Source organism: Arvicanthis niloticus, chromosome 23 (assembly GCF_011762505.2).
Source record: "Arvicanthis niloticus isolate mArvNil1 chromosome 23, mArvNil1.pat.X, whole genome shotgun sequence".
Taxonomy (NCBI): domain Eukaryota; kingdom Metazoa; phylum Chordata; class Mammalia; order Rodentia; family Muridae; genus Arvicanthis; species Arvicanthis niloticus.
In genome coordinates, this window is record NC_133430.1 from 40,090,258 (window position 1) to 40,114,091 (window position 23,834).

The 23,834-nt window shown below is 43.8% G+C and overlaps 1 protein-coding gene and 1 long non-coding RNA gene across 12 annotated transcripts in view; one reads left to right on the top strand and one right to left on the bottom strand.

Moving 5' to 3' along the window:
- The window catches only part of Syne2 (spectrin repeat containing nuclear envelope protein 2), a 309,215-nt gene that overhangs the window by 90,496 nt on the left and 194,885 nt on the right, over positions 1–23,834 (bottom strand). For 6 of the 10 annotated variants that reach the window (XM_076921988.1, XM_076921985.1, XM_076921987.1 and 3 more), the window contains exons 64-73: positions 21,902–22,012; positions 21,093–21,209; positions 15,442–15,672; positions 10,621–10,803; positions 8,578–8,706; positions 7,840–7,961; positions 6,785–6,926; positions 3,442–3,573; positions 1,300–1,452; positions 1,005–1,214 (exon numbers count right to left, since the gene is read on the bottom strand). In XM_076921988.1, the coding sequence (XP_076778103.1) occupies positions 1,005–1,214; positions 1,300–1,452; positions 3,442–3,573; positions 6,785–6,926; positions 7,840–7,961; positions 8,578–8,706; positions 10,621–10,803; positions 15,442–15,672; positions 21,093–21,209; positions 21,902–22,012 (1,530 nt within the window). Of the gene's footprint in view, positions 1–1,004; positions 1,215–1,299; positions 1,453–3,441; positions 3,574–6,784; positions 6,927–7,839; positions 7,962–8,577; positions 8,707–10,620; positions 10,804–15,441; positions 15,673–15,842; positions 15,870–21,092; positions 21,210–21,901; positions 22,013–23,834 lie in introns of those variants that run through there. The other 4 variants (XM_076921989.1, XM_076921984.1, XM_076921990.1 and 1 more) reach the window with 3 other exon arrangements.
- The window catches only part of LOC143437089 (uncharacterized), a 31,290-nt gene continuing 23,233 nt past the window's right edge, over positions 15,778–23,834 (top strand). Inside the window, exons 1-2 of one of the 2 annotated variants that reach the window (XR_013106764.1) lie at positions 15,778–15,914; positions 16,316–23,686. This is a non-coding gene — a long non-coding RNA (uncharacterized LOC143437089). Of the gene's footprint in view, positions 15,967–16,315; positions 23,687–23,834 lie in introns of both variants that reach the window. The other variant, XR_013106765.1, reaches the window with a different exon arrangement.

The following is a 23,834-nucleotide window of genomic DNA, read 5'->3' on the forward strand; positions in this document are numbered from 1 at the left end:
GTCTGTGGCGGTTAGCACCGCAATAGAATAAAAATCTGGACAACTTCTTTAATTGGCCAGTTTCCCTACTCTTCCCCTCCCCCTCACTTCTTAGATTCACATGTTTAAGAAAACCATGAGCCATTTGCTCTGGACTTGGTGGACAGCACCCCTGGGTGCTGATAGGTTCTTCTTCTCTTATGTCTATTTTACTTGGATTCTCGAAACTTTACCAGATTCAGGTTTTTTTGGTGGTGGGGTGGGGTAGGGTAGAGTTTTGTGTGTGTTTGATGTATATGCACCTGTTTTCATGCAGAGGCCAAAAAAAGTATTTCCTTCTGTCACTCTCCATCACTACCACCACCACCACCACCACCACCACCACCACCACCACCACCACCACCACCACCATTGACAGAGTCTCTTTCTGAACCAGAAGCTCGATGCCGTCTAAGCTGGCCAGCAAGCTCCCAGGATCTACCTGTCTCTTTCCCAGTCCTGAGACTACAGGCATGCATGGCCATGCCTGGCTTTTACATGGCTGCTGGGGACTTGAATTCAGGTCCTCCTGCTTTTATATTTTCTAGCAAGCACTCTTATCCACTAAGCCATCTCTCTAGGCCCTTAGGTTTGATTTTTTTATGGGCCATATCCCTTTGTAAATGGTGTTTTGTTTCATTTCTTTTTCATTACACAACTTGAGCAGATTTCTAACTAGTCTGCCTCAAGACTCCCCCTTAACAATCCACTGAGGCCCTGGACTATCACGGGATTGTCAGGAACAGTAACCGATCTCTCTGGGCTACAGTGTTAAGACTCCTCTCTGTGACAATCCCTAAGTAGCAAATGCAGCACAAGAAAAGAAACATCATGTTAGATCGTCTTGACACCCACAGCTCTGGAAGGGAGCCTCAGTTTCAAGCAGTCTCCCCGCCAAGAGCAAAGGCAGGCTTCACCATTCCCTCGAACTTCCTGTAAGAGCTATCAGCGACTGGGGTCCATCTAGCCCTGTGCCAGAGTCGCACCTGGTAGCTGCGGCTGTGGTCAAGGCCTGCCTTCAGGGATGAGCTCCTCCATGCAGCGTTGCTCTGTGAACGCTCCAGGCTGACTTTCAGAGCATCCATACACTCTGGTAGCAACGTGGCATCCTTGCCAGGCCAAGTCACAGCTTTCAGAAGATCCTCCTTCTTGTCGGCCAGAGCTAAATAAAGTTTCTTCAGCTCAAGAGCCAGTTTCTACAAGATGGAGAGGAAGGCAATGAGCTCCGGCCACATGTATAGTTGCAGAAAGACAGACAGAGGGGCGAGAGGTGTACCCTACCTGGAAGAACATCTGCTGGGCAGATGCATCCTCTCTGAGAAGCCCAGGCCTCTGCAGCAGCTCCTCCACGCTGCCCAGGCACCGACTGAGGCTCAGAAGGAGCTCAAACAGTCTTTTATCCAAACTGATAGACATTCCTTCCGTCATACTTCCCTAAATCAAGAGGGAAAAAACCATGTCAGGATTCCTTGCTAAACTTGTTTTCCACCTTTCCATTAGAGTGCACAATTTACACTATACTGTAAAAGAGGACTTGCTTTTAGTATTTTAATTATGTGTATGTGTCTGTGTGTAGGTATATGCATGACAGGTGCCCATGGAAGCCAGAGGCATCCAATCTTCTAGACTTCAAGTCTTAATCTTTGAGAACTGGAGGTACAGAAAGCTGTAAGTCACCTGATAATGGTTGCCGAGAACTAAGAGTCAGTCAGTTCCCCTCCCCTCTCCTCCCCATCCTTCCCTCCCTCCCTCTTTCCCAGATGCACTCTTTTCTTTCTCCAGTTCCCTTTAGGAAAGAGCAGGCCTCTTAGGGATACCAACCAAATGTGGCATATCAAGTTGCAGTAAGACTAGGTGCATCCCCTTGTATTAAGGCTGGACCCAGTAGGAGGAAAGGGTCCCAAAAGCAGGCGCAAGAGTCAGAAACCCACTCCCACTGTTAGGAGTCCCATGAGAACATCAAGCTACAGAGCCATAACATATGGCAGAAGACTGGGGTCACACCCATGCGGGCTCCCTGACTGTCAATTTAGTGTCTATGATCACTTATGAGCCCTGGTTAGCTGGTTCTATGGGTTATGTTCATGGTGTCTTGGACTCAAGAGCAGTACTCTTAACCACTGATCTTAATTCTCTGGGCTTAATGCCTAAAAAAAAACTTACCATAAACTGTTTCAACTAATGTTCACTAGATGATTGACTAATTAGTGTTTTTTATTACCAGGTGAACTAATCTACTAATCTGTGAGTTATACTGTAGAATAGAGTTAAAATAAAGAGCTTTTTTTTTTCTAACATTGAGAAAAACAAGCTGAAGAATATCAGGCAAGTGAGTGTTGAATGGAACTGAAAGGGCCCCACCACTAGGTGAGGGTCTTCCTTAGCGTGGCCATCCAGGTGAAGCTGCAGAGATCCCCCTCCTGCTTCCTGCCTCCACAGTTTTGAGGTGTTCAATCACTGTGTTCAAACTGTGATCAGCTCAGGCTGATCTTGAACTCACAAACCTTCTGCTCCTGGCTCCTGAGTGCTGGGATAGCAGGTATGAGCTACTTCACCTGCAGCTTCTCCTCACTTTAATGTAGAGACAGTGGGTTAATGAAGGATAGCTAAGAGAAGGGTACTTACACGGGAGGTGCTTAAGGCGTTAGCTAGGAAGAGAAGGCAAAGTACCCTAAAGATAGAGCTGGGTGGTGGAAAGGAAAGGTCAGAGGGTCAGCTATGCGTTGACCGTGGAAGCTGAGGCCACTTTGATAGGTCCATTTCCAAGGGGGCAGTCCCCAGGGGCTGAGCTGCCATGGGCTAGTAAGTTTGGGAGTCACATCTCTATGCTAGCATAAGCTATTGGAACCATGGTTTTCTTTGCCCTGAGTTCCTGACTATTTACACATATGTTGGGAGTGTGCCATAGCCCCTATATTAACTAGCCTGCTTCCATTCAGCCCCACGTGAGACTCATTTCCTTAGGTCTTAGGAAAGACAACATTAAACCCACTCAAGGTTGCCTATGTTCCTTCCCTACCCTTCCATCCCAGAGCACTCTGTAGACATCACTAATCAATTACCACTCCCTCTTACACACATATCTAGCTGATCTTGGGCCCGGATTCAGAACTCTTTGCATGTAATGCTTTAGGTAGCCACTGCAAAATTCACCAGAGCTGGCAAATAGTTAGGAGTGAGGCTCAGTGAGACAGCATTTGCCTAGAGCATGTAAAGTCCTGGGTTCAAGTCCCAGCACCACACAACCAACCAAAATCAGCAAGTTAAAAAAAAAAAAAATCCCAATTCTAAACAAAGACATTCCATTATGACTCCATTATTTGTCTGTGAAGGAAATTATGACCAATGTGCATGCTGATGTCATAGCTTTCTTTTCTCTAAATATTATTGCAATGAGGAAAATACACAATATGTAATTTCTACCTGTGTCTGAATAGTGTTTGCTTCTTGCCGTAGCTCTTCAAGTTGGGTGGTGTAAGTTTGCAGTTCGTCGGCTGTAGGGCATCTAAAGTTATACATGCTCACACTGGGCAGAGTGCTCGTAGTTATGGCCACCTATTTGGAAAAGAGAAACCTAGTTAGTGATGGCTAATGTAACAGGTAAGACTGGCTCAGCATGCAGTCTTCTGAGTTCCCCTCTCAGGGAGCTTCTGTGGCTTGTCTCTATGAAGAGAGAACCCAGGATCTGCTTAGATATTAAAATGAGGGAGAGCTTTTGATTTAGAAATACAAAATATAGCTGGGCGGTGGTGGCGCACGCCTTTAATCCCAGCACTTGGGAGGCAGAGGCAGGCGGATTTCTGAGTTTGAGGCCAGCCTGGTCTACAGAGTGAGTTCAGGACAGCCAGGGCTACACAGAGAAACCCTGTCTCGAAAAATAAAATAAAATAAAATAAAGGAGAAAACACGAATAAAGGAATCAATAAAGCCACTAATTTATAGATGTCTGTATATGTGTATATATTTACTTGTTTATTGAACCCAGGGTCTTCTGTATGCAGGCCAAGTGTTCAACTACGGGACTACGTTCTCAGCTTTAACCTCTCAATTTAATAAGTGAGAGAGTAAACCACAAACGTAGCCAGTTTTTAACTAGTCTATTTACCACATAGTAGTTCATTTACTAGTTGGCTCCTGGTATAGCCAACTCTTAGAATGGAGATAAAAATCACGTTTAGGAAAAAGCCTTTAATTCCTGGACTTCAGAGGCAGAGGCAGTCTGGTCTGATCGACAGAGCGAGTTCCAGGACAGAGAGGGATATACAGAAAAATCCTGTCTTGAAAAACCAGCTCCCAACCCCCCCAAAACAGAACAAAACCAAATCACAGTTAAGGATAGATCCACATGTGATTTGTTATTGAAAAGGCAAGCAAACACTGAAAATGAACCATATTTCAGAAGGAAGAATGAATTTTGAGTAAATTTCTCAAATTGAAAAATATTTTATAACACCAATGGACATGCCAAAGTAGATGCGGAAAAGCCCATGAGGCCTCATACACCAGTGGATGGACCTATACCCATAAGTACATGGGCACCACAAATTAGAATCAGTGGGCTAGCTGGGCAGTGGTGGTACACAACTTTAATCCTAGAACTCAGGAGGCAGAGGCAGGCAAATTGAGTTTGAGGCCAGCCTGTACTACAGAGTGAGTTCCAGGACAGCCAGGCTACAGAGAAAACCTGTCTCAAAAAACCAAACCAGTGGGAGATATATATGACGGCCGTGGTGGTTTAAATAGGTATGGCCCCCACAGACTCATGTGTTTGAATGCTTGGCGAATGGCAGTAGTAGGAGGTGTGTCTATGTTGGAGTAGGTGTGGCCTTGTTGGAGGAAGTGTGTCACTGTATAGGTGAGCTTTGAGGTCTCCTGTGCTCAAGTTCCACCCAGTGTGGAGTTTCAGCTCCTCCTGGCTGCCTGCAGAAAACAGTCTTCTTTTGGCTGCCTTCGTTCGGATCAACATATAGAACTCTCAGCTCCTTCTCCAGCTCCATGTCTGCCTACACAATGCCATACTTTCTACCATGGTAATAATGGACTGAACCTCTGAAACTAAAAGCCAGCCCCAACTTAATGCTTGACTTTATAAGAGTTGCCTTTTGGGGACTGGAGAAGAGCACTGACTGCTGTTTCAGAGGTCTTGAGTTCAATTCCCAGCAACCACCATGGTGGCTCACAACCATCAGTAGTGGGATCTGATGTCCTCGTCTGGTGTGTCTGAAGAGAGCTACAGTGTATTCACATACATAAAATAAATAAATAAATCTTAGGAAAAAAAAAAAAAAAGAGGTGCCTTGGTCATGGTGTTTCTTCACAGCAAGAAAATTCTAACTAAGTCAGGCCTAAAGTTAGGAGGGAGTGGGTGGAGAGAGTATATATCAGAGAAGTTGGAGAAAAGGAAATTGAATATGTTAATATGATCAAAATATATCATATGATCATACATATGTCATGTATGAAAGTCTTAAAAACTCACTGAGAATATTATACTGACAAAAACAGGTTGCGGTGATAGAGGACTCTCCTGGGAGGTGGGGGGTGGGGAAGAGCTGACAGGCACTTTAAAAGACACTTCTGTACATATTTTATAGTATTGTTAACAAGAACCAACCAAGACAAGCCCAACCTAGGAGGTTAATTCAGCTCTGAATGGTCAAATAAGGTTCCGAGCAAGAAGTAAATTCCCACCAGCCTGGTGATTAGGAAATCATGGGCACCTTTGCCCAGGCCATCCAAGTACATGGCTCACTGTTACAGCTGATGGCCCAGAGCTATAGGGTCGTGCTACTCACCCGTTCAGATTGGAGAGAACTCAGTCTGAACAAGACCTACAACAGCAGTGGTGTGTGCTGGAGGAAATACATACTGACAGGTGCCATTGGCATGGGCTGGCACATGGTAGGCCCCTCAGAATCTTCTGATGAATGAATGGCATGGGCCGGGCAGTGGTGGCGCACACCTTTAATCCCAGCACTTGGGAGGCAGAGGCAGGTGGATTTCTGAGTTCGAGGCTAGCCTGGTCTACAGAGTGAGTTCCAGGACAGCCAGGGCTACACAGAGAAACCCTGTCTCAAAAAACCAAAAAGAAAAAAAAAAAAAAAGAATGGCATGCATGAACCACTCTAGAGTTTGTAAGGTGTTTTGTAGAACTTAGTACATGCTATTCCTTCAACAGACAGACACTAAGACTCCATGATGCCACAGGCACTATACTAGGTATTCATGTGAACCAAGCATATATGGACTTTCTTCTCTGTCCTTCTAATAGGGGGCACAGATCATTACAGTTTAAATTCAGAGTGTCCCTTGCAAGCTGGTGATGTTGCTGTGGAAGGTAACCTAAAGATGTAGTCTTTCTGGTGGATGTGGGCCATTGGGTATGGGTTTTGAGGGGAACAGCATGGCTCTGCTTCTGGATCCCCCTCTTCCTGGTTACAAGCCACTCATGGCACCTGCCCTGGCTGCCATGTCTTCCCCTTCACAGATGACCTCCTGAAACTACAAGTCAAAGCCATCCTTCCTCCCTTCAGATGTTCTGTTCCAGCAACACATGAACCAACTTAGAGGTAGAGAAGCAAATGGGCATTGTAGCGAGCTCTCGAACCAAAGAAGGGGCCACTGCAGGAGCATGAAGGGAGGGCTGGGCCTAGGGAAGAAGCCATGAGGCTCTTTAGTTTCTGAGATTAAACCAATACACCATGCAGAGCACACAAGGTTTCTAGATCAGCCTTTCTGGGTCCCCGAGACAGAGATGCACACAGACCTGAGGCTCCACGAGCTGAGGCACAGGGGGATTTGGTCTTGATGTTAGTTCATGGTGAAGATACTGCCATTTGTCACCACTCTGGCCCTGAGGTGGCAAAGCTGAATCTGAAGCTGTATTTCCAGGACTAGGGACTTTGCTGCTTTTTGAGGAGGAAAAAAACGGGGGGGGGGGGGGGGGGGGGGGGCGCGAGTTAGGGGTGTATGTGAACAGAATTGACACAAAGACAATCTTATATTACACTTAGCCAGTGTTTCATACAGGATTTTAAAATAAGCAATTCTCCCAATAATAAATATCTAAATGGGACTGGGTGGGCTGGAGAGCTGGCTCAGATGTTAAGAGCACTTACTGCTCTTGGGGAGGACCCAGGTTTAGTTCCCAGAACCCATACAGAAGTTCACAACCCTCTGTAAGTTCAGTTTCAGAGGATTTGATGACCTCTTCTGACTTCTGTGAACACCAAGCGCACAGGTGGTGCACATACATACACAAAGGCAAAGCACTCGCGCAAACACATAAAATAAATAAACAATTTTTTTTTTTGATGGGACTGGGGATGTCACTCAGCTGGCAGAGTGCTTCTAGTTTGCATGATGCCCCAGTCTGATTGCCACACAAGGTAGTAGCAGTGTGGTAGTGCATAGCTGTAATCTTAGTATTCAGGGCTGGAGGCAGGAGGATCAGAAAGCCGTATAGCCAGTTTGAGGCCACACTGAACCAGTTACACAAAACCCTGTCTCAAACTAAATAAACAACAACAAAAAAAGATAAAAACCCAAACAGTATATCTAATAAATGTCCAGCATAGCTAAAAATGCTTTCTCTAAGGCTGGAGAGATGGCTCGGAGGTTAAGAACATTGGCTGCTTTTCCAGAAGATCCTGGTTCAGTTCCCTGCACCCCCATGTTGCTCACAATTGGCTCTTACTCCAGTTCCGGGGGATCCAACACTCTCTTCTGGCCCCTTCAGGCTGCAGGCATGCAGTGCACAGGCATACATGCAGGCCAAACGCCCACACATCTAAAACCTAAGAGAAGTTAAAGATGCTTTACCTGGAACCTGATCGCTGATTGGAATCTTCATCCTCTTCATGATGCCGCAGCCATGTTTTCTTAGCGTTCAGTTCTGTGAACTTGATTAAATCTTTCTGCTCCAATGGTTTTAACTCCAGAATCTGCAAGGGAATGCAAGGTGAGTGGCTTAACCCATCCAGCTTTTCCTGTTAGCAGTCTAAAATGCTTTCTGCTGGAATCATCCAGCTTTGCACAACTCAAGTCAGTGCCTCTTCTCTTGCTTGCCTAGTCTTACCATCTACTTCTGCAAAACTTAGTTAAAAGCTTTGGCCTCTTCTTGGCTTGAATGTGCTAGGTCCTGGATTCTATCACCAGCATTGCAAACAAACAGACAACAAACTCAAAGATACAACGAACTAGCAAAAACATAAAACAACCACACAATAGCCAACTGTTATTTAAAGTATATTGGGTACACATGGGGGAAAATTAGCAATGAATATGCTTGGCTAAGCAAAGGAGGGCTGTGGATACAGCTAAGTTTGCCCTGGGGGTGGTCACTTAGTTTGATTAAGATGCAACCTAATGGAGGATCAAGGTTTGGTCCCCAGTGGAAGCAGACAGAAGCAGCAGAGTCAGCGGCTTGTTGTGCAGGCCCGAGCAACAATAGTTCAGTTACAATGTAGCCCTCCAATGGCAGCTGGAACTTTAGCCTAAAGAGAAACATCATCTAGAAGGCTGGATTCTGGCCCTTACAACTGGGATGGTGCCAGTTACCTGTGGCTGGGGAACGTCCTTCTGTCTGCTGAACTGTGGCCTTTCAGTTACGATGGTTTCAAGCTCAGAAAGGCTAGCTGGCTGGACGATGGTGTGGGGCTCTGACTGTTTCTTCAGAGTGGAGGGTTGCTGAAAAACCAATCAACATATGTACATTCCATGACGGCAGAGTGTTTATTTAAGACCCATATGGATCTTAGCTATCAATATGGTGCTATTATTTACAGTACTTAAAAAAATTTTTTTTTTTTTTACTTTTTTTCTCTCTTTTTTTCTTTTCTTTTTTTTTTTCTTTTTGGTTTTTTGAAATAGGGTTTCTCTGTGTAGTCCTGGCTGTCCTGGAACTCTCTCTGTCTCTGTAGACCAGGCTGGCTTCAGACCCAGAGGTCCACCTGCCTTTGCTTCCTAAGTGCTGGAACTAAGGGCATGATGTGCCACCACCACCACCACCCAGGTATTTAACAAAACTTCATGTCCTTATTTCAGATCAACTTCCGGAGCTACGACCTCTAGTGAGATGATCCTCTTCCACCATCTCCTCTCCTCAGCCCAATTTGTCCAACGAATTTGTAAAAGCCCGGGAATTTATTATCCTTTTTAAAAGAGCAAAGTTAAAAAAAAAAAAAAAAAACCAAAACTCAAAAAGAGCCAAGAGGGTTAGTATTATGTTTTTAAATTAAAGTATCCCTCATGTCTACTTTACATCTTCTTAAAGAGGAAATTCTCAGGATGACAGAGACCACGTAGCCCGTGTGCCCAAAGACAGCCTCGTTCCTCTGACTCTAAGTCCCCAAGTGGGAACTACTCATAAGCTTTCATGCAAATCTTCTGCAGTGAGATCCACTTCTAAGGTGCATGTTTACACTCAAAACCACAGAATGCTTTAGATGTCATGAGAACACTTAACTATTAGATAAATATGTATTTATAAATCAGGGACAAAAGCACTCTGGAAACAGATGTTGTTTTTATGAAGTGACATCTTATTTTATTACTTTTTTTTTTTTTTTTTTAGTTAGTTTGAGACAGGGTCTTATTATGTAGGCTTGGCTGGCCTGGAACTTGATATATAGAGCAGGCTGGCCTTGAACTCATAGAGCGATCCATCTGCTTCCTGACTGCTGGAATAAAGACATGCAACACTGGTTTATTTGTTGTTGTTGGTTTTTTTTTTTTTTTTTTTTTTTTGTTTTTTTTTTTTTGTTTTTTTTTTTTTTCAAGACAGGGTTTCTCTGTGTAGCCCTGGCTGTCCTGGAGCTCACTCTGTAGACCAGGCTGGCCTCAAACTCAGAAATCTGCCTGCCTCTGCCTCCCAAGTGCTGGGATTAAAGGTGTGCGCCACCACCGCCCCAGCACCCTTCAACTTTTGATCCTCCTGCCTCTACCTCCCTAGTGCTAGGATTACCTGCTGTGGTGGAGACTGAAGCCAGGTCTTCGTGCATGTTTGGCAAGCATGCCTGAGATATAGCCACAGTCCTGATATAAAACTTTAATAGTATCTACCTATATATATGTATATATTTTCTATGATGTGTTCATCTTCTAGCCAATTGGAGCCAATCAAATTCATTACTTTTATTTAAAAAATTAAAATATTGATTAGTGTGTTTGTGTGTGTGTGCACGTGTGTGTGTGTGTGTGTGTGTGTGTGTGTGTTCATGTGGAAGTAGGTTGACAACCTGTGGGAACTGGTTCTCTTCTTAGGTTCAGGGAGTTGAACTCATGTCATTAGGCTGCAGAGTTCTTTTACCCCTAAGACATATTGCTCACTCCCCAGATTCCTTTAAAATCAGACCTCAGGATCAACAGAGTCCTCAGTCTCACTGAATCCACCCAAGCCAACCTGCTGCCATCACCCACTACCTACCTAGGCCCAGAAACCTGTGAAGAGAAATGAAGGCGCAATCCCAGAAGCCCGTGTGTCCTCTCCTTTCACAACGTCCTTTACTCTTTAATGAGGATAGTTCCTCTGCCTTTGCTTTGTCTTGCCACCCCAGAGTACTGTTGGCAGGCTCTGGGATGTCCTCACATCCTCATACCTACCTGGTCCTCACTGTACTTCTCCTGAAGCAGCATCTGGACCTTTTCCAAGTTGCACTTCACAGTCTTGAGTTTCCAGGAAAGAGCTTCGGCCTCATGGTAAGTGGTTCCGCAGTCTCCCAGGCCCTGGTCTTTGCAAGTCTCTAACAGAGAGACTACCTTGTATTCAATCTCTGTCAGCATAGCCTAGGTGAGAACATCATTGGATTATCCACAGTGGATTTCAGGAGAGTAGAGTAGGGATTGAACCAGGGGCAACATGCATGCATCATACTGCTACCTACCTCTAAGCTACAGCCCTAACCCACGGACTCAGTCTCCAACATAAGTGGGATTTGTTTTCTTTATCTGAGAATATGAAAGTTCCAGAAACAGGATGAAAGGAACCTTGGGAAAACACAAACTTTGATACGATACTGTGCTAAAAGAACATCCAATCACCCTTGGGTGGAACTAAATCAACCCAGAGTACAGATGTTATAGTAACTAACCCTGTAATCTCTTTAGAAAATATGACAGAGAATGGTTCCTGCTTATACTGGCTGGTTTTGTGTGTCAACTTAACACAAGCTAGAGTCACCAGAGAGGAAGGAGCCTCAGTTGAGGAAATGCCTCCATGCATACAGCTGTAAGGCATTTTCTCAATTAGTGATGGGGGGGGGGGGTGCGCAGCCACTGGTGGGTGGCTCATCCCTGGGTTGATGCTCATCCCCCTGAGCAAGCCATGGGGAGCAGGCCAGTAAGCAGCATCTTTTCATGGCCCCCATCAGCTCCTGCCTCCAGGTTCCAGCCCCGCTTGAGTTACTGCCCTGACTTCCTTACTCACCAACTTGCTTTTTGGTCATGGTGCTTTGATGCAGCGATAACAACCCTAACTAAGACATTGCTGGGTAACAACACGTGCAACTTAGTCTACGTGGGTTTGGATTCCACTCTTACCACACACAAGCCATGTTTGCTCAGGAACTCTAGGGGTGTGCCTCAAGCAATCTTTAAAATAGAGATAATGACAGACTTTACCCTCTAGATTCATTATGAGGAATCAATCAATCAACTGTTTATTTTTGCCTTAATGCATATGCTTTGTGTTTAATGACTTAAATCATGTAGCGTGTGTAAACATGAGATTCAGTGGAAAACCTGAATATTTCCCTCCCCTTTCTAATCTTTCTGTTGTAGCCCAAGTGCCAATCAAAGGAAAAAAAAAAGAATTCCACACAAGTATTTGACAGTTCCTCCTTGCTCATTCCTTTCTCAAGTGAATCCAAAAGACCAGAAGAACACGACAGTAATTTAGAACCTCAAATGCTTAGTGACTGATGCCACCCGCCAATCTGCACATGAATCTAAAAATAAATCAGCTGCCGAAAGTGCATTTCCCTGTAAGTCATGCTCTTCTCGTCCCTTCTCCAAGTACTCCTGCATCCTCTAGACACGCAGGAGTGCATCCTTCATGCCAACTGGCCGGGCACAGGGTCGGCAGCCATGCACACACCACGTCCCAGCCAAGGCCACTGGCACAAAAATCAACTTGGGACTAAAGCCAAGTTCAGTTCAAGAAACACTGCACCTCCAAATAGATTTTCTAATAATGTGTCTTGTAAAACCTTTATCCTAGAAAACTACTTACTGCATCCCCGTGGGTTCCTCACGGCCTCAACAGCACATACTTCCACACTCCTAGCCTTTGGAGTGGGCTGTTCCCAAAGACAGTCACAACTTTATGCTGGCTTGCTTACCCACGCAGCAGTTTTATGCAAATATTTTATATGTCTACAAACCGAAGCTTCCCATCGATCACTGCGATAGCTGAAAACGGATACTCCATGACTCGCTCACTCCTGCTTGTTCCTGCTTTACTTAAGCTGTTTCCCAGCCTTCTGTTTACTAGTTAATGGTGTCGTACTTAAAGATTTCTTTTAAATTTTATTATTTTTTTTTATGAGTATCGTGTTTTGCCTGCGTGTGTGTTTGCACATCATGTGTGTGCAGTGCCCTCAGAGGCCAGAGGGAATCAGATCCCTTGAGACTGGAGTTACAGATGGTTGTGAGCCACCATGTGGATGCTGGGACTTGAACCCACGTCCTCTGGAAGAGCAGTCAGTGCTCTTAACATCTCTAGCCCCTTAGATTAGTTTCTCAGGATCAATCTTTATATTTCTCACTGGGTAGTCTTGGCTGGCCTGAAACTTACTTTGTAGAACAGGTTAGCCTTCAATTCAGAGATCCACCTGCCTCTGCCTGTGATCAATGGCATGAGTTACCAGGGCCAGCGAATATTTTCTTTCTTTAAATTTTTTTTTTTAAATTTCCTTAGTTTCTCTCTCTCTCTCTCTCTCTCTCTCTCTCTCTCTCTCTCTCTCTTCTTTTTTAATTTATTGTTCTGAGTCAGTACTTGGAAGGTAGATGCAGGCAGATCTCTGAGTTCCAGGATAGTCTGCTCTACAAAACAAGTTCCAGGTCAGCCTGGGCTATATGCTGAGACCCTAGTTTTTTGTTTTGTTTTCAAAGGCATTATTAGGTCAAAGGAAAAGAACATTTTATATTTTCCCAAGTGACCTTCCAAAATGTTGATTCAATCAGACAAAATTACTAGACATTAATCATTTTTTTTCTAATTTTGTCAGGATATTATCAATTTTATGATTAGAGAGAGAGAGAGAGAGAGAGAGAGAGAGAGAAGAACAAAATTGCTGTTTTAAATCACATACTTTGTATTTTGAGACAGGGTCTCATTTAGCCAAGGCTGGCCACAAATTCACTATGTAGCCGAGGATGCCCATGAACTCCTGAACTTCCTGCCTCTGCTCCCAATTACTGGGGTCCTAGGCGCATGCCACACCCGGTTCACGGTGCTCAGGACTGGCCGCAGGGCTCTCTGCATGCTGAGCAGGCTCTTTACCAACCCCAGTGCTCAGTCACATGTTTTTAATTTTAATTTCCACTTCAAGCATTAAATTATCAAATACATTGTTTTCTTAACTGATCTATTTGTCCTCTGGCCACTTTCCACCATAAACCTATCATTTTTTACAGAGCATTGAGGGCACTTTATGTCTCAATATGAAACCACTGGTGTCAATATTGTCATATAAATGAAAGAAAAGTGATCTTGTTGATTGGTACTTTATTTTCCTATAGAGGGTTCAAAGCCCACCATTGCCAAACTCAAATTTCTTTTTTTTTTTTTTTTGGTTTTTCGAGACAGGGTTTCTCTGTGTAGCCCTGGCTGTCCTGGCACTCACTCTGTAGACCAGGCTGGCCTCGAAATCTGCCTGCCTCTGCCTCCCAAGTGCTGGGATTAAAGGCATGTGCCACCACTGCCTGGGCAAACTCAAATTTCTATATATTCAGTTTAAATATGGTTTAAGTATTTAAATATAGTTCAAATGAAGCATATTTTCAGTCATTTATAGCCTGAAAACCACACCCTCGCTGTGTCTGCTACAGATAAGACTAATCAATAAAATGCCTTGCCTCTCTCCAACCAGGTTCTCTATTGTGTTAGGCCATTAACTACATGCCTAAGACTCCTGGGATTGATCCCATGTCACACCCCACTACCCTCTAGGAAGAACTTCCTGGTTCCTTAGACTCAAAGTCCTGTCAAGTCTGCCCACAGCAAGCTTCTTGGGTGCTACTGCCCCCTGGTGGGCACATCTTATCTTTGCATAGTCCAGCACTCTTCAAAATGGATGCAAAGCAAGAGGATGGGAATCCTGGTGGTAACCAAGCCATTGGCATGAGGGCTACCTGTTGGTAGCAAATCAGTATCAGATAGCCTTATGGACCTGGAGTTCAAATTTGAGGATTCTTGGGGTACAACTTAGTATAGCCCTAATCTGTTAGTGGGCTTAACTTTACTCCTGGGAAGGTTAACCAGAATAGACAAAACTATTAGAAGTGACTATCAAGCCTGCCCTAAACCCTGTCACTTCCCCTTGTAGGTAGTTCTGGGTAGATGAAAAGGAGGTGGACCCACCTCCAGTGGAATTGGCTACCCCAACCACAAGACAGGTTCTTGCAAGAAGAGATTCTGGTGGCAGGGCCAGTGCTTTGAAAGACACTGAGACAGGAGGGTATCTCCATCCCTGGTAGGAGGCCAAGGCTAGTCTTCTGGGCACAGCTTGGGGAGAGGCCACTTTAAGCAGCCAGCAAATGTCTGCTGTTATGACAGCAATCACACCGCTGAGATGTCGTCATCCCAGGCTCTCCCTGGAGAGACTCACCAATCCCCGCCTTTGGGCTGAGCCACCAAGCTTTCCTCAGAGTGACTTCAGACAAGGAAGCTGACCTCCTCACCCTCCTCAGGCTCAGGGCACCCCTGCTAACATGGTACAAAGCTTTCTCTGGTCTTTGCAAGCTTGAATGTTATACCGTTTAGTTTCATTCGGGTGAGCTCAGTATTTATTCCCAATAATCTTGTGATTATGGACCACAACAGCAGATACTGGGTGCAGCCTGATGCTAGACCCTTGTGAGTTTATCTCATTTAATCCTGACAAAAATTTCTGTGAGCTAACCTATGCTGCCAGAAGAGAAAAATCAGGTTGAGAAGGGAATTGGTCAACGTTCACAGTTACTGTGACCCTGGGCTGGTTCCAGTTTCTCGACTCCGGGCTGTTATTCACTCCTATTCCCTCAAAGGGGCTGATCACACAAAGAATTTCAAAGTCTCACTGGAAAACTAAGAGCTGGGGCCACAACAACCGTGAGCTTTAGAAAGGCATGGGAGAAGCACACTGCGGCTTTAAGAGCAAGTTGCCCCACCTTGGCAGGAGGTTGGTGACTAGGTAAACCCTCACCCCTCCCTGCCTGTCTTACCTGGCACCCAGCCAGCTCCGCTTCCACCACCTGCTGCATGTCTGTGTCTAAAGTTTCCGGCTCAAACGCCACGTTGGCTTGGCGCAACCACAGCTCCAGCTTGGCGACCTGGGTCTTGCAGACACGGAGGACGTCTGCAGGCTGAGGTCTACTTCTCTCCACTGTGGCCTCAAAAGCTCCTTGTTCTCGAGGAAAGTCCAGGAGTGCAGCCTCAATGGGGGGTGTGGCACCCTAAAATGAAGCCAAAGATAATTCAGCAGTGAGAAGCCAGGAATCCAAGACCTTTCCACCACCCAGGGCATGGAAAGACCCGGGAACCTGCCTCCTCCTCTTCCCCTCCTCCCCAATTAAAAGAAACAAAGTGTGGACAAAAGGAGGAAGAAAGGAAAAGAAAAATGCACCTCCACACTCATAGCAACAGGCACGTGACCTGGTGGCACAGGTTTCCTAGCAGCTGACCTGCGTGTACACAGGTACAGTATTCTTCAGCACAGAGGCGGAGAGTGGCGATCCCCCGGGAGACAGGTGAGAGAGTGTGAGGGTGTGTGTCCCAAACACTTCAGGGAACTGGCCAGTGCTTAAAGTGGCATGACACATGATGATTAAGCAAGGCATTACACGGCTGTGTACCCAAAGACCAAAACCAAACCAGAAACATGGCCTCTTCATGCCGGCTGGCTACTAATATGCTGGAATCTGCCACACGATTGTAACATCTCCCCAAGTAGCAAGATTACATTTTAGTTTCTCTTTACCCATCTAGATTCTCTATTAAAAACAGCTCAGGGCAAGTAATGAACTTCCTGGAATAATACAGAATGTTTTCTCCCTTTCCCCCAAAGAAAAATCCCTAAACTGGCTTTTGCTTTTTCAGAAGTGCAGTTAAGAACTGACTGCTTTGGTGTGAAGTTTGAATGAAGTGTGACCTATTTTCTATGTATTGCAACAACTGGATCTCTTACCAACACAAGAGCAAACTTCCTCCCAGATAGAAGATGAAGCTGTTCCAATGCTTACGTATTTATTTGTTTCAACATGGAGGAAAACGAACATGACTTTTAACATGATAGACTTGCCTGATACTGAAGGACCTGCCCTCTCCCAGAATCTACAGAGAGGACATTGACCCTTCTAGAGAAATCCCTTTAGAAATAGGGATTTGCATTCTGATCTGAAAAATACTAGTCTCCAAGTGTTTTGTGTTAATTAGAATTAAAATGAATCACAGCATTTTCCACTTTAAGATTGTGTAAACGTGTTAGCAGCTATCTAATCAAGCACAGCTGAGACAAACGACTTCTGACAGGAGTTGCACACACACACACACACACACACACACACACACACACACACACACACACACACACGCATCCTACTTCAAAAATACAACCTTAGAGGGGTTAGATTCTTCCTGAGTACCTGCTACTTTACATGTCTTTGTTCTTTTCCAGGAAAAGGCTATTTCTTAGGCTTGGGTATCCTCAGTGGTAGATATTTGCCTGTCGTGTGAGTAGTTCTGAGTGTGATCCCTAGCACCCCACGCCTCCAAAACAACAACAACACAACAAACAAAACAAACAAAATGTCTGCCTTCATCCACCCATTTTTATTGTTTTCTTCAAGGTTGACAATCTCTGCTCTCCCGTATTTTCCCTGAGTCTCACACACTGCTCCCCCCCCCCCCCCCAAGGTCTCAGTGGTCCTTGTTAAGGTGAACAGTCACTGGGATTACTGTCAGACATTCATTTCTAGCCTAACTCGTTCTATAAGTAACTGACTAGCTATCTCCAAGTTTTGAGATATGACTGACTACACCTTAGTGGCAAAGAAGATTGTGTGGCCTTCTTTTTTCTGCTATCTGACATCATCAGTTATAATATTAAATGGTTAATCTGCACCTGCAGAGACCTATCGGCTGATTATACAGAGTGGCATGTTGCAGATCCAGATCTAATGAACTCATCTCAGGCTAGCTTTAGAGGCTCCCTCTCCCAATACTAATCAAAGACCTAAAAGTGTCACCAGATAGCATCTGAGGCTTATAGAAAAGCCTCCCCATCTTGATGTGACCGCCTCTCTGATGTTCTCACCAATGCATTTTAAATTTGTCTTGATTTATGACTTTCTGTAATATGGGAAACAAAGGTTTCTAATATTTTCCTACCATTAGTCCTTAGCATATTTCAAAGTAGTACATCCGTGGCCTGTATTGTTAGAACATACACAAGTACATGGATCTGGCACACACTGCTGAATAATGAGTGGTTCATCAAAGGAATCAAAAATAAAATAAAAAATTTCTGAGAATCAAGTGGAAATAAAATATTCATTAAAAAGAAATATATGAAATATAATGAAAACAGTCCTAAGAACTACAGCGCTTAACAGCACACATGTAGATTAAAACACATGACTTAGCATCACAGATTTCTGTTTTAAATATTTATTTTCATGCAACATAGGCCAGAACTGACTCAGACTTTTACTAAGAGTACTGTAATTCTCATCTGGCCAAGGCTCTAAACTTCTAAAATAAGGCATTGAAGCTATTCAGGACTGATGGCAGAGGTTGCCATCTCTGTGGAGCCTCAGCTATCCCTCACTAGGGGTGTGGCCTACCAGCGAGATAGAAATGGCTCCATACAAGAGAAAGAAGAGCTCTGGAGTCATCAAGGGGCTGTCCCTGAAGTAGCCAAAGGCAACATGTTACTGCCTTTTCTCTTTCAAGAACCTACCAAGTCCTGGGCATAGTAGTGTATGCCTGAAACCTAACACTGGGGATACTGAGTCTAGAACACTACATATCTAAGGTCAGCTTGATAAATGGCAAAAGTATTTCAAACAAACAAATGAAAACCAGAAACCAACCAGCCAACCAACCAACGAACCAACCAACCAACCGACCAAGAAATAAACCAGCCAGCCAGCCAGCCAGCTAACCAATCAACCAACCAACCAACCAACCAAGAAAGAAACCAACTAGCCAACCAACCAACCAACCAACCAACCAAGAAAGAAACCAACCAACCAACCAACCGACCAAGAAACAAACCAGCCAGCCAGCCAGCCAGCTAACCAACCAACCAACCAAGAAAGAAACCAACTAGCCAACCAGCCAAGCAACCAACCAAGCAACCAACCAACCAAGAAAGAAACCAACCAACCAACCAACCGACCAACCAACCAAGAAACCAACTAGCAACCAACCAACCAACCGACCGACCAAGAAACAAACCAGCCAGCCAGCCAGCCAGCCAACCAACCAACCAACCAACCAACCAAAGAACCCACAGAAGCTCTGTTAAGAAGAAAACAGAAGCGTCTAATTTATGTTGTGACAGCCATCCAGCTATCTAGCCATCCAGTTAAACATTCAAGATTTTAAGTCAGGAGGCATTTATGCACTGGACTTCAAACTTAACCCTGACACTTAGTAGCTATCAAGCTATGGAGACATAATGGCTTTAAGCCTTCACAACTCCATCTGTCAAGTAGTAGCTACCTAATAACATGGCTATTGTGCAATTTATGGTACTTTCCCCTTTTCTCTTACTTCTCCCAGTGGTACCATGTCCAGGGTAAAAATCTCTACAGAACAATCACATCAGAAGTGCACATTAAGCAGAATTTCTGTTAGAGCCAAAATATAGCCAAAGCTGTGGATATACATATACACACATGTGCATACACACACACACACACAGAGGTGTGTAAGTATGTATGTGTGTGTGTATATATTTGTGTGTGGAGTACATATGCCACAGTAAGCTCATGGAGGTTGGATAACAATTCTGCAGACTAGTTCTCTCTTACTTTTACATAGGTTTGGGGGATTGAACTCACATTGCTAGGTTGTACTACTAAGTTGTTTTATTGGCCCTACATCCCATTTTTTTTTTAAGCTTTGAGTACATTTTTAACTTTATATACTACACTACTAAAAGACCTGCAAATAAATACAAATATAAACACATCACTGACTAGCCCCAAAGTCTGTGCAGGTCAGTGGACCTCTATACAGTTAAAATAGGCATTTGAAAAGAAGGTGTAGAGTTTCACATTAAGTTTTACACTTTCATTGTTTAATATGTTTATGTACTTATCCACCAACACAGACAAATCTATGGCAGAATTAGTAGAAAAACAATTAGTTTTACATGCCCTTTCATAACTTATGTCTGTCACCCAGTGGCCCTCAGGTCTCCTCCTTATATTTACCCGTTTTATTCCTTTTTCTTTGTGTTATACTGTTCCACATATACATTTTTGTACATATATTGCTGGCTATTTATTTTATATTAATGAATAATTACTAGTTCATGTAAATTTAACAGACTTATAATTATTTAGGACAGAGTACCTGCATCCCATTTTTAAAAAGAACAGACCAGGAGTCAGAAAGATGGCTCAGTGTTTACACAAGCTTATGCTGCTTTGGTAAAGAGCCCAGCTTCAGTTCCCAGAATCGATATGTTGGCTAACAGTCAATCACCTGTAACTACATTTTAGTGGACCCAATGCTCTCTTCTGGCCTCTGAGGGCAATGCATGTATATGGTACATAAATATGCACACGATCAAAACAGCCATAGGTAAAATAAATATAAATAAATCTAACAACCAAACAAGCAAAAAAAAAAAAAAAAAAAAAAAAAAACAACACCCAAAACAACAACAAACAAAACAGTCATAGGTAAAATAAATATAAATAAATCTAAGAAACCAAACAAGCAAAACAAAAAACAAAAACAACAACAAACAAAACAAAACAAAAAATCCAGACCAATTCTGGCTTGCAAAATCAAACAAAAACCATAGAATAATGAAGTAGGCAATGACTTTCCTGAACCTGTGCTTAGTACTACCAGTAAGTCTAGAGCTGTGACATCTGTCACCTTGATGGGCAACACTGTAGAGAGGTGGAGAAGGATGGAAAGGGGGCAGAGGAGTGACAATGTAACAGCTACTGTTCATTCTTGTAAGAACAGAAAAAAGATTGAGAAAAAAAAGACATAAAACATGACCCTATATGGAAAGAGACTTCAAGCACCCCTGGGTCTCTTTTAGGAGCTATTTAGTGAAACCACTGGAGCTTCAGGTTCAAACAGCAGGTCTAGCCTGGGAGCAGGGTCCAGCAGTAAGCCTCCTCAAGAAGGGTGTGGGTTTCAAACTAGGAAGTTGGGAAGGAATGCTCTGGGGCGACTCCTTACTCTCTTATTTAGTTCCCATGGTTTACTCTCCGATTCTGATCCTCTTTTGTAAACATAAGGTAGGTATTAGCTTGCCTCGTGATCTTATGATTAAGCAACACAGAACATAAAAATGTTTTTCCTGAACAGGCCCTTGATCAGTATGTGTTGGTCTCCATTTCACTGCCCCGGCGTGTTATACACACAGATTAAACACTTAACATTAACACAACGACAATTTCAGGCTAGCAATCAGTGAACAAATGAGAAGTGGGAAATGTCAACAGTGGATGGTCAAGCTTGCAGTGGGACAGGCGTTGACAACATGCATGAGGATTCTGGCCTTTACAGGGAGCTTCTCACTCAACATATGGTATCGTAGAAGTCAGATAACAACAGGCAATCATGGGTGCCACTCTGGGAATCTGAGCAGCCGGCTTGTCATTGATAGGTGGGTACTCACCTGTTCTGTTTGGCTGAGCCTTGCGGACGGTTCTGGGCCTTGCTCAGTGCTTCCTGAGTCTGGTGCAATGATGTGAGCCATGGAGCTGTCACAGGTGCTAATTCTCCCATCTACATCCTATGGAGAAAAGAACCAGCTCTGGCTAGGGTCTAGCTTGCTGCCAGGAGAAGCCTCTTCGTCATCTGCTCATTTACAGATACCCTGCTCCTGGGGGACGTCTGGTGTGTCATTTTTTAAAGTTTATTTTTTAACCTTATTATTTGTATATGTGTGTGTATATATATATTATATAATATATATACACATACCTATGTGAGTTTATATCAACCATACACGTATAGGATCCTGTCTCAAAACAAAACAAGCATGGGCAAGGAAAGGCAGCACTCCATGAATAGACACACAGTATTTACTTAAAAATTACTGATTTTTTAAAAAAGTGTTCTCAATATACTCATGATCGATACATGAAGTAACGCATATGTGAATGAACTTGATTTGCCCATTTCACGATGGACCCGTGTTTCACGATGGACCCGTGTTTCACGATGGACCTGTGTTTCAAAGCATCATGCTGTATGTCCTAAACATGTACAGTTTTGTCAAAAAAAAAATTGGTGGAAGCATTTCCTGATCTAATCACTCTTTGTGGCAAATCCTCTGATTTGCTATCCCTTATTTTTGGTCTTTGTATGGGCCATTCTGAAGGCTTGGGGGTACTGAGGGCAAGGTGAACAGAGAGGAGCATGGGAAGAAAACTCAGACACTAAGGAGCTCCCCCAACCCCCACGGGTGACTTCCCCAGTTACCTGCACAATGGTGGCAGAGGAGGAGGATGCCCCATCCCCCTCCAGATCCTTGCTGTGCCTCTCCAGAAGAGACCAGGATACAGATGGTGGCTCTGCTCTCCTATGGCCATCCTAAGACAGTGCTCAATTGGTTAGCAAAGAGAAATATCTCCTTTTCATCCAAGATAACATTTACCAAAACAGGCTAAATTCTGAAACAACTTTTATAAATTCCCTGTGTGGGACATGAACTTATTACTCTTTAGTAAAGAAATTTAAGGGTTTTTTTGTTTGTTTGTTTGTTTGTTTTGTTTTGTTTTTGGGGCTCAAGAAAAGCATTCACATTTGGAGACATGATTTAGTGTGAGAATTACAAGGGACATGGGGTAGAAGGAAAGTAAGACCTGTGGCACAATTGCCCAGAAGGCTGGGTCTTGTTTGCAGGAGCTAAGTAGGACTCTGTTTATAAAAAGGTGTAAAAAAAAAAAAATTGCTCAAACCCACTAACTGCGGGAAGACAAGTTAAAGCAAGGCTTTGGCTCAGTGATTGAATTCTTGTCTAGCATGTGAGAGGTTCACCTGGGGCTAAATCCACAGTACTGCAAAATGAATGAATAAATACCTATGAATGAAAAAAAGTCTAATAGACATCATATTTATCATAATGGCTTTTAGTTAAACAGCTGGAAAATGCCTAGTTCTGGAAAGGATGTAGAGAGAACAGACTCGTGGGGGTACTGTTCAGGATTATAAATCGAAAACATCACAGAGGCATCTCAAAAGACTAAAATATAACACCACATGCTTCTGCAATTCCACCACAGGCCACATGCCCAGCGGAGATGAGGTTGGTACTACATACAAACCTCAGATGTCTGTTCTCTTGTGTTCACTGTGGAATTCTTCACAATAGCAAGACCTCAGTGTCAGTCAATAGATGAATGGTTAAAGAAAATGTGTATCGGCCAAGTGTGGTGATGCACACGCCCTCAATCCCAGCACTTGGGAGGCAGAGGCAGGTGGGTCTCTGTGAGATGGAGGTAAGCCTTGTCTACAGAGTTAGTTCCAGACCAACCAGGGCTACATAGTGAGACCCTGTCTAAACAATAAAGCAAAACAAAATGTGGTGGATATACCCAGTGGAATACGATTTCACCATTTAAAAACAAAAAAAAACAAAACAAAACCAAAAACCCTGGGGATTCTGTCATTTGTAGTGACACAGATGAACCAGAGAACATGAGCTTAAGTGAAATAACCAAGTCAGGCACAGGACCACAATCACAACATGACATCACTTAAACATCAAGCGTAACAAAGTTGGACTTGTCAAGACACAGCATAAAACAGGGTAGAGTGGATAGACAGAGGGGGATTTAGAGAGACATTGATCAAGGATGTAAATTCTCAGTCAGGAGGATAACGACCAAGAGATGCATTAGATGTCATACACACTTGAAAATTGCTTAGACAGAGGCTAAATGTTCTTATCACATAAAAGTCAGAGTTTGTACGGAAATACATGTTAGTTGGCAGCATTAGGCACTCCACTGTGTGTATGGAATAATACTGTGCCGGTGTGTATATGCTTGGCCCAGGGAGTGGCACTATTTGGAGGTGTGGCCTTGTTAGAGTAGGTGTGTCACTGTGGGTATGGGCTTTAAGACCCTCATCCTAGCTTCCTAGAAACCAGTGTGCTAGCAGCCTTCAGATGAAGATGTAGAACTCTCAGCTCCTCCTGCACCATGCCTGCCTGGATGCTGCCATGTCCCTGCCTTGATGATAAGGGACTGAACCTCTGAACCTGTAAGCCAGCCCCAATTAAATGTTGTCCTTATAAGAGTTGCCTTGGTCATAGTGTTCACAGCAGTAAAACTCTAAGACAAATACCATGCTGTAGTTTATAAGGTTTTATGATTTTTACTTGACAGAAACACCCCTGCAACTTGATGAA